General features: G+C 40.7%; 1 protein-coding gene across 11 annotated transcripts in view; it reads right to left on the bottom strand.

Moving 5' to 3' along the window:
• Window positions 1-12,934, bottom strand: part of IQSEC1 (IQ motif and Sec7 domain ArfGEF 1) — a 447,788-nt gene that overhangs the window by 47,731 nt on the left and 387,123 nt on the right. For all 11 annotated transcript variants that reach the window (XR_007244093.1, XR_007244092.1, XM_048491784.1 and 8 more), the window contains one exon: window positions 2,880-3,041. Coding sequence is in view for 9 of the 11 variants with exons in the window: in XM_048491784.1 (XP_048347741.1) it covers window positions 2,880-3,041 (162 nt within the window). In the remaining 2 variants the exon portion in view is untranslated. The remainder of the gene's footprint in view (window positions 1-2,879; window positions 3,042-12,934) is intronic.

Here is a 12,934-nt window from a genome sequence, read left to right as displayed (position 1 = left end):
GGGAGCTTGCAAGCCTGTGCCCTGCTTACATTCTTTTGACTGTGGTTGACTTGCATATATGACTTGCCTAACCACTGTTTCCAGTTCCATGCCGAGTCCTGTCAAACTAGGTGTGAACTGTGAATTCTATGTTTGGAGCTCCCTGTAATTTATGAAATTGTTCTCAGGAAATCATAGCTTCGTATACATGAGAACCATGGCTTGTGCCTTCCCTGCATCTTTTTCTCAACCTGAAACAACCTATTTGCCCTGTTGGAGAAGCTTATGTAAATGTCCTTTTTGAAGCAAATAGCATCTCCTCAAGGTGTTTTAGGTTATGAAGGTGCAAGGGAAAAGGTCTCACACCCGATGTTTCCAACATGAATCTACCCACAATTTAAAAAATTGCTGGGAATTCTGAATATGGATCTCCCTGCAATTATCTTCATAAAAGAACGTGGGGCGCAACGCGAATAAAACATTATGCTTCCAGGAAACCTCATTATAAAGACGACAACAGTATTTTAGGTTGGCTGACGCATGGGGATGTTAAGGAGTGAGCTTAGCTTCAGCAGCTGATCTTTGATTTTGAAATCAGGTCCACAGGCTTACCAGCGTTTGCTTTAATTCCTATACTGTACATAGCCATTGGAATTTTTTTCTCAGAATGATTACCTATGGCATATAGTTTCAAAATAATCACAAATGGCTAACATATGAAAAGTAAGCTTTCTGCTCTTAGTGTTGCTAACTGCCATGGTGTAATTAACATTGCCATTTTACACAACATGGCATTACAAAAGATGTGTGTGAGTTTCACACTGAACTGAGCAAAATCTATTGGGGGGGGGGGGGGAACACCCTTCCAGGTTCACATTTCTTCTGTTATTTGTAAAAAAACAAATTAAAAATGCACTGCAATGGTTCTGTCAATAATACAACACAGCATCCCTGTCTGTATATGTTCATACCACAAAGAATAAAGACTATCTTTGTGTCTCATTTAAGCTAGTAAGGGAAGTTTCTGTACTCTTACTGTTGGTTGTTTTAACTGAACACAGGAATGGCATGTTTAATTTCATTGGCTACTGTCCAGCACTCAGTAAAGTGCAGTCAAATCTCTCTGAATGGCTTTAAAAACAAACTATCAAAAAAGAAAAATAATTCAATGGTTAACTGAAGCAAATGTAAAGAGAAAGTAATCAGGATTAAATTTGTTAGTCTATATGTAGATCACATGTTTTTACAAACATTAAAATATCACTAATATTTTCATGGAAAGCAATTCCTAGTACAACAGCCCTTTTAAAATCTACTTTCAACAGATTCCAACAGAATGTTCTCATCCATGGGTGCGGTTTTGGAAAACACTGCCTTGCTATTGAAAATCTGTGTAGATTTCCAGGAATGTGAGTTGCCGGGAACCTACCATCCTGGTCTTTTCTTACAAAGTGTGCTTCTCTGTTCCCTTGTAGAAAGAGGATTAGGCCATTCTACAGCATGACTGGCTACTTGCATAGTACGTAATGCTGCGCTAAAGCATTTATTGAATTAGGCTTCCCAACAAATTAACATTTATAATCACCATGCAAGTAGTTTTCCTATTCAACAGTAATTCTTCGTTCAAATTGTTGTTCTACATATCCGGACCAGGGCATAAGGTATTAAGTATTAAGCATACCAAGTTTAACAGATACGAAGGCATCTACTATTTTAAAAGCTTGGGGGCTGTTCTTCTGTCATTCTATTATAACTCTTTTGTGTGTGTGTGTTTCCTATTTGCTCCAGTCAAGCTGATTACAATATGTATTGTACCTCTGCGTACAGAGTACTTCCTTGACAATACTCTCTCATTTTTTGACTGGGATATAAAGACTCAGGGATCTCCACTCCTACCCCTATCGGATGAAGGGAGCTTTGATTCTCAATAGCATATGCCCCCAAAATTTTGCTGCTCATTAAGCTGCTACTGGACATCAGTCTAACTGTTCAACTGAAGACCAATGTGGCTACCATCTAAAAACTATCTTCAGGGAAGAACAATGGAATTCTTAAATAAGGTTAGGAATTAAAAGCAGCAGTTTAGCTTCAAACAGCAATGCTTTCTTCTCAATCAGTAGAGGTTTACATATCACACCACATTGTTTTATTCCTAACAATATATCATATTACAATACAAAGAACGCTGAAAGACTTAACATTAATACACCTTTTATTTCTGGATGAACATATTTCGCAGGCTGCATGCACATGGCAAGGATCTTCCATTTTGTCTTCATTGCTGCTGCAAATGCAGAGGCATTCATCTTAGCAACAGAACACCCACATGACTTTGCTGTGCACTTTTCTCTGTAGAGTTACAGCAATTTTTAGCATGTCAAAAAGCCCTTAGGCAGAATGGAAAACAGCACCTGCAAGGGGCTGACAGATAGAAAATGGTGCTGATGGGACCGGCACCCCGCAAAGCATGACCTTCCCATGCAGCATGATTGTCCCATTCAGAGTGCTTGATAGAATGCTTGGACTCCTCTTCTCAAAAATGACTGCAGAAAAGTAAGTTTTGTAAAGAGTACTGAGGAAGGAAAAGACAACTGGAGCACAGTTACAGCTCGCTCCAAAGGACACTTCAGTTTGGTTGCCAAAGCAGAGAAAAACCTCCATGTGGAAGGAGCCATACAAATGGATCACAAAAATGCGGATAAGTCTCAGTTTGATTTATTGAGTGTTGTGTGTATGTGTGAACGAGGGAGATAGAGATTCTGCAAAAGGAATAGGAAATATTTTCTTATAGCCTTCTTTCTTTTATTGGAAATTGCTTTTAGTCTGTGCACAATTTAATCCCTTTAAACGCAACTGAGTAAATTTAGATGCATAATGATCACTACATATTTAATACTTACTCTAATACATCCCGGTTAAATTGCTTTTGTCGATTGCCAAGAAACTCTCCAATCATCTGCCTGCTGAGTCCTTTTCTCTGGAGAAGAAAATGGGCAACTCCAACAGGTGTATCTGGCACAAAGCCTCTTTCAATCAGGTACTGGATTCCTTTTTCAGGTTTTCTAATGAAAAACACAAATCCCCACATCACCTATACATTATTTTTCCTTATAGCACTGTAAATAATAGATATGTCAGAATTATCATAAGGCCTTTTCAGAAGCAGTACTAAGATTTTAGAAGGGTATAAGTCTGTCTAGCATTGCAGTGTTGACCTCCAATGCAGAGGAGCAAAAATACAATCATGCAAAGGGTTCTATACTAGTATTTTAACTGTAGTTAAAGTCTTTTACAGCCCAATCCAAAGGGAATTGTGTCTAAGGATGGTGTCCCTACCATGCTACCTCCAAAGGATTTTCAGACGGCACAGGAAAAAATACAAAACATGAAAAACCCCGGCTGCTTGAAAAGTGTCCATGGGGCAAAATGGACTTACATCACACTTTTGGGTGGCTTAAATCTGCAGCTGGGTAGAGGGCTGTTCCCAGGCCTAAACCCCCCAGGAACACTTCTAGCCCATCCTCAGTCATGCAGGTGTCCTCCATTATGCTGGCGTGGCTCTGCAGAAGGCAGCATCTTCTAGATAGGGTACCCCAGAGCTGTGTGGCATCTGCCCACCATCCTGTTTGCCCTTTCTGCTGGCATAGGTGCCACTTACACTAGCAGGGCAGGCAAACGCGTTGGCGCAAGCCCATACCATGTCCTGGAAAAACTTTGACCCTCCACCAATCCTGCCAGATTGGGCTGCTTGTCATACCTTCAAAATAGTTGGTTATTCAACACCCCTTTTCTTTCTAATCCTATAGGATGCATTCTCTTCTATTTTGTTAATGTTCCCACTTTTTCTCCCTTCACACTCTCTGTATCAAACATCTGCACCTTTTCTTTTGCTCTCTGACCACATCTCACAACTACCCACTTTTCTCTTTCCCCACCCTCTAGGCTACAGTACCATAACATAATATAAAGGACATTGCAAAAGATCATCCTAGTGTAAATAACTCCTGAAACATGTTTTCATAGAAGTCTCCCATTCCTGGTCATAGAATAGTTGGTAATTTTTTGGAAAATTTATTCCTAGGAAATCATAAAAAACAGTTTTTAGTGTCAAAACATGTGTCAACATATTACAGCGCCCTACCCAGTGGTAGAGATCAATCAGGAAAGAATACAAATAAGAACACAAATACTCAAAAAAAAAGGTAAAAAGGAGGGTAGGGAAGGGGAGGTCAGTCAAGTTAGAACTCCATTGCTGCCCTCAACAACTCACTTAATTGTTCAATAGACAGATCACCATGATACATATTTGTATTTGTATTTCTATATTTTCATTGCACAAGATAACAAATCAGTTGCTTCTAACAACAAAAAAATTGATCATCCTAGCATTACATTCTGAATATAGCTGTAAATTAGATGAATATCATTGCAGAGGATAAAAGCAAAATCCCTCTCCATTCCTAGCACAGGTGCTTAGAAGCTGATTGGATTTTCTACCGTCAAGTTCATTCCTACCAGTACCTTCCTTATAATCTTTGTACTTTTAAAAGATTCTTTGTTCTAATGTTTAATATGCCATGTTAGTACACATCATGCAAAACACCTGGCAGCATTGTGGGGAAACAGGTTACCGTATATACTCGAGTATAAGGCGACCCGAATATAAGCCAAGGCACCTAATTTTATCACAAAAAACTGGGAAAATTTATTGACTCGAGTATAAGCCTAGGGTGGGAAATGCAGCAGCTACTGGTAAATTTCAAATTTACCTCACAGAGATGTTGTGAGGATAAAATGGCAGACTGGAGAACAATGTAATCCACTTGGGTTCCACAGGGCACAAAGGTGGGGTACAAATGAAGCAAAATAAATGGCTACGGTACCACACTAGCTTACATCTTGCTCAACCGTACACTTTCGTCTATTTCTTAATCTGAAAACAACAAATTGTCATAAATTATAATCTACTGTGATAAGGAGCCAGAGCCAAGCCTGCAGCAGATCCTGATTTGGATAAATGATTTGCACAGTTTATTGTGATAGGATCATATTCTGTAATCTCTGTATCATGAAATGTGTCTTGTTAATAGTTAGAACCATAGCCTGCCTGCTTACCAGCCTCCTTCTTCCCTGGCTGCAGTTTTCATCTCCCCATGCCCCAATTCACATACATTAATGTTAAATCTGCTAGTACTTAGATCAAGCCACATGCTTTTTTCCATGTATATTTTCCACACTTAAGTATCTCTTACATGCATTATATAAAACTTTCACAACATAGTATAAAGTTTGTTTTAAAGAAAAAAAACCCTATTCTACCCACATATTGCCAGAGTAGCTTTTTTCTTTTTCTTCCACATCAATCATTGGAAGTCGAAGCAGAGTTGTCTGAAAAAAACTTTGTAATAGCTTCTTACAAGCAAATGCCCATCTTTTAGAAAGGAACATGATCCTAAAGTGGTCAGCAGATATACAACACGCTGAACATGCTATCTGCAAAGCAATCGGTTTTGCTTTAGGGACACAAGTTTTCCCTTTACTGTTTTAAATAGTCCACAGACAAGAAAAGTCTAACCAGTTACGTTACTGTAGGTCAATTTTCCACAGACAAAACAGAAGGAAGAGCAACCACTCATTTATACTCTTTCCACGTTCAAAATAACTTTGTTTTATTTTGCCAAATGCAGCTGTTTCATAAGGAGAGGGCAGGGAAGTGGAACAGTTTAGCTTTTGTTCTTCCCTGACTTTTAAAATGAAGAAATCCAATGTAACTAGCAGGTGACTGTTCAGTGAGAAAAAATAGTCCCTCCATGCCTCTTCAACTACACCCCTAAAAGCACTTTGTTCTATGGATAACAATTTTGTCAGTGGTCCTGGCCCAAAAAAATATCTGGCTGTCCTCGACCAGGGCCAAAGCCTTCTCAAAGAATGCTGGTGGAACGCTCTGTTGAATGAGACCTTGGGCCTGTAGGACCTATCACAGTTCTGCAGGGCCTGTAATACAGAGCTGCAGTTGAGAGCTGCCCTCCCTTATCCTTTCCCCATCTTTCCTTGTTGCTCGTCCTCTTCCTTTTTGTTGGGATTTGGCAAGTGTTTGTCACATAACTAAGCCAGGAAAGAGTTAACTGATAGTATGTTAAATAGTTGCTGAGGTCACTGCATAATTAGAAAGTCAACTGATTAGCTATTGGTTAGTTGCAGCAGACAACACAGAGAGAAAGATAAGAGATAACTATAGACCACACGTATAATCCTCTTTTTGCGCTTTAATAGCTTGTAAAGTTTTTTTTTCATTTTAATAGCAACTAAGACTGACTTGCTTACTTCTGCAGTTCTGCAAAGCTGTTAATGAGCATACACACACACAGTGGTGGGATTCAAAAATTTTAACAACAGGTTCCGATGGTGGTGGGGCCAACGGGGCTGGGTGGGGCGTGAGGTGGTGGTGGCGTGGCCTGGGCGGTCCGGGGGTGGGGCGTTCCTGAGCTGGGTGGGCAGTGCTGCGGCAGGGGTATATTTTTTAAAATAAAAAATTCCCTTCTCACTGGACACAGTGTGTAACAGACTTCCCTCTGTGATACACTTCTGAAGATGCCAGACACAGATGCAGGCGAAACGTTAGGAACAAGATCCACCAGACCACGGCCACACAGCCTGGAAAACCCCAACAACCAGTTGAATCCAGCCGTGAAAGCCTTCGACAATACAAGTTAATTTCCACTTTGATAGATAATTTCCACCACATGGGCTTCTGCTCACCAACTCTCTCTCCTAATTTTGTCATCACTATGAGGTAGGTTGTTAGCCTGAGAAACAGCTCCAAGTAGGTATTAAACATGTAAATCTTTCACAAATCACCCCCAGCGAGTTTTTTCCACCAGATCAGCAGAAATATTTTGTAAATTACCTGAAAATAGACAGTCACTTTCTCTTGAGGGATCCATACTACCTTTCCCCACACCTCTACCATGCAGAATCTATCATATAAAGTTGCCATTTTCTCCTGGTGAACTGATCTCTGGAAATCAGTTGCAATTCCAGGAGATCTCCAGCCACCACCTGGAGGTTGGAACAATATATGACTTGTACTCCTTAGTTATCTATGAATTTACTTTAAAAGACAAAATATTGTAAAATCACATACATGTACCTGCATAATTGTTTTAACCAAATGGGTTATGCAACTCCATTTAATAGCATAATATAAAAAACTACTAATTAAAATGTTGCATTGTTCATGGCTGAATGCATTCTAGTATCTATGAGATGAATTTGTAAACTTCAGATTCTTAATCTCTAAGCTTTATAAATTGCTGCTTGTGTGCTGTTTGCATAATGCAGTTTTAAAGTGCTAAATCTCTTCCCCACTCCACCACCACCACTTGGCTCCATCCCATTCCCAGCCCTTTCGCCAGTTTTCTCTCTCACACACACTTCTTTTTTCTCTCCCACTCCCTGCTTCCCTCCTATCGTCTTCTTCCTCTTCCCTTTTCATCTTCCCCCTTTTATTACCTTTCTGTTCACCTTCCACCCAGAGGTGGAATTCAGCCAGCTTGGCCTGGTTTGGGCAAACCGCTTGTTAAATTGCAAATCCCACCTTGCATGCTGCTCCACTGGCTGGCTGAACGAGCATTTTGGAGTGACCTTGCACTGGCACAGCACCAGCGAGAAGCAGCACAGCTGGCAGAAGGGCAGTGAGACCCCATTCAGGCCCATCGCCCTCCTAGCTCCACCGGGTCACCATGGGCTGCCTGCACAAAGCCTACAGCCTCCCCACCCTGGACGCTGCTGCCACTGCCCCCCACACCTGCATGCCCGGCCTGCCCAACGTCGCTGCCCTAAGCTGCCACCCTCCTGCCGCCACCACCACCCACCAGCGTACAGCAGCTGCGGAGGTGAACTGCTCCTGCACCTGGAGGCTTCACCCAGCCTGGAGGCACCTGTAAGCATCACATCCTGCCTGCCCAGGAGACTGGCAGAGGTGCATGGAACTCCTTTGCAGCTGGAGAGAACCGCCAACAAAGCCCTGGGACTCACCCCTCTTCCGGCCTCGTCACTCCATGCTGATCCTGTCCCTCTTTCCATCATTCTTTCCCTCCAAGCAGCCTTCCAGTTCCTCTTTCTGTCATTCTTTTTCTCCAAGCAACCTTCCTGTTCCTCTTTCAGTCATTCTTTCTCTCCCCAACCAGCGTTCTTGTGATGCGTCACTGCCGATGGAGGTTGAGTGTGGGAGGGGGGCAGCAGCCAGTTCTGATTGAATGGGGGGGGGGGGCAGCATTGTTAAAAAAATTTAATCCCACCACTGAGTAACCCTGTTGAGCGTTGTTAAACCCAACTGATTTTCATGGGAAGAACTAAAGCACTATCCTTTACCTGGGAGTAAGCTTGGTTGCTGGAAATGGGGCTTGCTTCTGAGTAAACCCTCTTAGGGTCATGATTCACCCATTCGAAATGTTGCACGGTTGCTTCAAAGCAAAGCCACCGACTACCACAAAGCTTACTCTCGAGTACTGCGTGCCTCGGAGTCAACCTTTTTTCTAAACTAAAACCTCAGTATTCAGGTTAAATTGCCGTGTTGGCACTTTGTGATAAATAGTTGGTTTTGGGTTGCAGTTGGGCACTTGGTCTCGAAAAGTGCAGTTGGGCACTCAGTCTCTGGCCTATAAATCAAATTAATTGAATGAAATACAATTTAAGGTTACCCACCCACCCACCCACCCAGATAAGTTTGCAAGCATAGAAATAGATAAGTTTGCAAGCAAGGCATCAGTGGGATTCACAAGAGAGAAGAAATATTGTTCTCATTGTCACACAAAACATTTAGCAGACAAAAGATGAATTCCTGGTACATTATTAAAGAGCTGGTACCATACCTTCAGTGCTAGTAGTGTTGAGATAAAAAAGAAAAAACTAAAAAAAAAACAAAAGAGAAATTTCTGGTAATATAATTAATGGTTCTGACTTTGAGTAAATCTGTAGTTGAGAGATAGGAAGTAAGGATGAGAAACCATTAATAAATCATATTCCTAAGTAAACCCTTGATGAAGGTTGAAAAGTCATCAGGGAAACACATTTAATTATTTTACATGAAGAATCTCATGTTTACAGAGAGCAAAGGAAAAAACGAAAGTTCCTAAGATAAGGAGCGAGAGGAAGGAAAGAAGAACTACTGCTTTAATCCTAACCTATTCTGCTCATAGATCACTAAAGGGAGGGAGGGGGGGAAGAGAGAGAGAGAGAGAGAGAGAGAGAGAAACTATTCTGACCCCTCCAAATTTATACCTATGCTTTCAACTTGCCAGGTTGATCTGTGAGGAGAAGGAGAACAACAGCTCCACATGTTCTTGTCCCATGCCCCTGGCGGGGTGGATCAGAGCTTCATTTCTCTTCACTGAAAACTCAGCCTTCTAGGACAACGGTCTGCACTGTCACATTTTTCCTCCTTTTCCTAGTCTTTGCTCTCTTCTCTCTGATTAAAATCTTTCCTTTCTCAAATCCACTCAGCAGCCAGCAGAGCAGTGACTAAGAGTGTCAGTAGCCAAGCTAAAGCATTCATCTGCCTCTTTGCTGCTGCTTGGTCCCACATATGAAATCTAATGTACAATTTTTTTAAAAAAATCAGTAAGATACCATACAGAAAACTTCTTGAAGTTGGAGAGTTCAATTTTCCTGCTGCAAAATGTGCCAACACTAGAACTTTTATTTATCAGTTTTGGTTTTATCCAATCAGATATACCCCTCCCTTCAGTCTGTGCATCTTTATAACCCAGAGACGATGAGAGAAAATATTACCCACCATGAGTTTCATGGCTGGCCAGCAATCCCTAGTTCATCAGTCTACCAAATATACCACACTGACTCTCAGTTTGGTGTTCCTTTTGGGAATCTGGCGTATTTGTTCATTCAGCTGTAGTTTGACCTTTTGTACTATCTTTCTTGAACATTTTCCTACTTATCTTGTATGCCTCTACCTGGAAAAATCTTCCACCTCCTTGGTCACAATCTGTTCCTTGTCTCTTCCACAACTGGAGACTCAAAAAAAAATTGCAACATATGCTGTACAGTTTATATGCAGGCCAGTTCAGCAGTATCACGAAGAGATGCAAATACAATTTAAAGAAATTACAAACTACATAAGTTAGATGGGAAATTTTCTAGCTGTTTATTAAATCTGTCTGATTAATATACAATAAAACACCTGAGGTTGAGACGCCCTATAAGCACAGCTTGAAGAAAAAAATAATGCATGAGCCAAAGGGAGCATGCTGCTGTTTTCTAACAACAATCTGCCAGGAGGATTAAAAAAAAATCACCCAAGGTCTCATGCATTAGATAGTTCATGTACACACGATACAGGTGCATGAATCAGGCTTAATATTTCTTTTTATAGCATACTAACAATTTAGAGGAAATTTTTTTACACATTACATATGTGCAAGCATTCTAACATTAAATCCCCAATGAAAGTCACAGAAATGCTGAAACAGTAAGTTTTCCAGCATTAAAATGGCACAGGCTCCCTTGTACATATCATACTTTCTATAATCTGAATGTTATATTAAGATAATTGTTACTGTTACTCTTAAGTAACAGCAATGGTATCCATAAATTATGTATCTGACTACTGCTATTACAAAGGTTTTTATAATAAAATGGAGAATACAGATACTAAATTTTCTATAAAAGCAAATGGATTCTCAGTTTTTTGTTCATACAAGAAAAAATCATTTCCCAAGAATATGCTGACCCTGCTATTTTTATATAGATAGTCATGTAAACTCAATCTTTTCCCTCTTGAGATTTATTGAAAATAACATTACTAGATAGTCCAACATGCTTACTCTGCTACACTACACTAGTATAAATTTGATACCCAGCAAGTAAAAGAAATATACAATTTCCCTCAAAATAGCATATTCTCCCAACTCCCTTATCATGTCTTAAAATCAGCCTGCCTGGGCATTATCCTCTGGAAACAAATAAAAGACTGTTACTTCCACAAGGGCAAACTAAGATAATATTTCCTTGATTTACATAAATAGAAAGAGCTCAGGGTGCTATGTTAAAATATCTAAATTACAATTCAAAATTCTTGATCTCCACCTGTGCTTCTTGGTTCCTGAACAACAAAAATGCAAATGACCTGTGTTCCTATGATGGAAAAAACCCACAAAGATGTTCAACTTATTTGCATCCACAGATCCCAGTCTTCTAAATTTTGGGACTGACCATAGTATTCTTAACAGTGTGCAAGGAGCTAAACTTATCAATCAAAAATATTTAAGAAAAAACTAAATTATGTCCATTAATGTTCTATTTCTGCTTTAGCCCTTGAATGAAAAATTAAGGATTAAAAAACCCTATATTTCACAGCAGTGGTGGGATTCAAATAATTTAACTACTGGTTCCGGGAACTAGATACAACACCATAAAATGTTTTCATAGCAGTAATAAAACATTTTGAAAGCATTTTGAAAATGTTTTTTAAAAAATTATTTCTGCTGTGTGGCATGGCCTATTGCTGTGTTCAGATTTGTGAGTTGGGGCATGTTCTATAAATCTGATGGTGACTTTGAAACAACCTGGTGTAAAAAATCATTGCTCGGTCACAGTGGGGGAGGGCAGCTGCCCATGGGGGGGGGGGCGCCAAACTCCAGTTTGCCTAGATACACCACTGGGCATAGCTACAAGGGGGTGGGGGGTGCACGTTGCAGCGGGCAAGCGCCTGAGGGGGCATCAAACTCAGGGTTTTGCCCAGGGCTCCAGTTTGCCTAGTTACGCCACTGGATGGACAAGTGGGGAAAGACTACTTGCACATCTATAGATTGCAGAGTGAAGGTTACTCTAATGATCCTTCCATCAACACTAAAAGTTCAGCTTTGTAAGTCATATTTTGCCAAATCGACCAATTTAACCCTTACAACACCAACCTATTAAATTGTTAAAGAAATGTTCTGATTTGATGCACATACTCATGAAGAAAACTTTTGAAACGACAAATATAACTGGTACTCCATTGAACATTTGATCATCACAATCTGTCAAAGAGTTTACAACCTAAAAGAATTAGCATCCAGAGAGTACCCCAATAGAAGAAGCTCTCATACTCATTGTATTTAATTATTAACAACAAAAAGCCCCAACATGCTCAACTGAGAACTCTCTGTGAAGCTCAGGGTGCCCCCTAAATCCATTCCTAAGATACCTGAGACCATTGGTGATGGGGAAAGTGAAAGTACTCTCTCCTTGTTTGGGGCAAGGGGTATAACATGGGGCTGAGGAGAAAGAAATGAGAGCTAAAACAGTGAGAGTGAGTTGGGCTGAAAACTGATGATTAAGTGGCAAGAACATCTTAGGACGTTTATGAAGGTCTATGACCGTGGTGGTGAACCTTTGGCACTCCAGATGTTATGGACTACAATTCCCATCAGCCCCTGCCAGCATGGCAATTGGCCATGCTGGCAGGGGCTGATGGGAATTGCAGACCATAATATCTGGAGTGCCAAAGGTTCGCCACCACTGGTCTATGAGATGGTGAAAGTTGCGAAAAGGGACTATTTCACACCTAGTATTGCGTCTGAAAGCTTGGGTCCAGTCCAACTGTTTAGGTTAATACGACAATTAATGGCCTTATCGGAAAGGTCCCAAAATAGTAGCAATTTTGTTCTTAGCTGTGACTATTTTGTGAGCTTTTTTGTGGAGATGATCTTGTCACTTCGCGAAGACCATCTTGCCAAAGTTGATGAAGTAAACTGGAGGCCCCTTGGCCGTCTTCTGGTCCTTCATCAGACCAATTCAGCTGAATCTCAGGACAATATGGACAGAATACTGAGAGCTATAAAGCACACCATATGCCTCCTGGACCCATACTCATCCTAACTGGTAAAAGCCAGTGGGGAGGTGGTACAGGCCCTTTTGGAGAATATTAACCTATCCCTAAGTACTTGGATCTTTC

Source organism: Sphaerodactylus townsendi, linkage group LG03, assembly GCF_021028975.2.
Source record: "Sphaerodactylus townsendi isolate TG3544 linkage group LG03, MPM_Stown_v2.3, whole genome shotgun sequence".
NCBI lineage: Eukaryota > Metazoa > Chordata > Lepidosauria > Squamata > Sphaerodactylidae > Sphaerodactylus > Sphaerodactylus townsendi.
The sequence above is the reverse complement of the archived record's forward strand: the minus strand, read 5'-3'. Positions and strand labels throughout refer to the sequence as shown.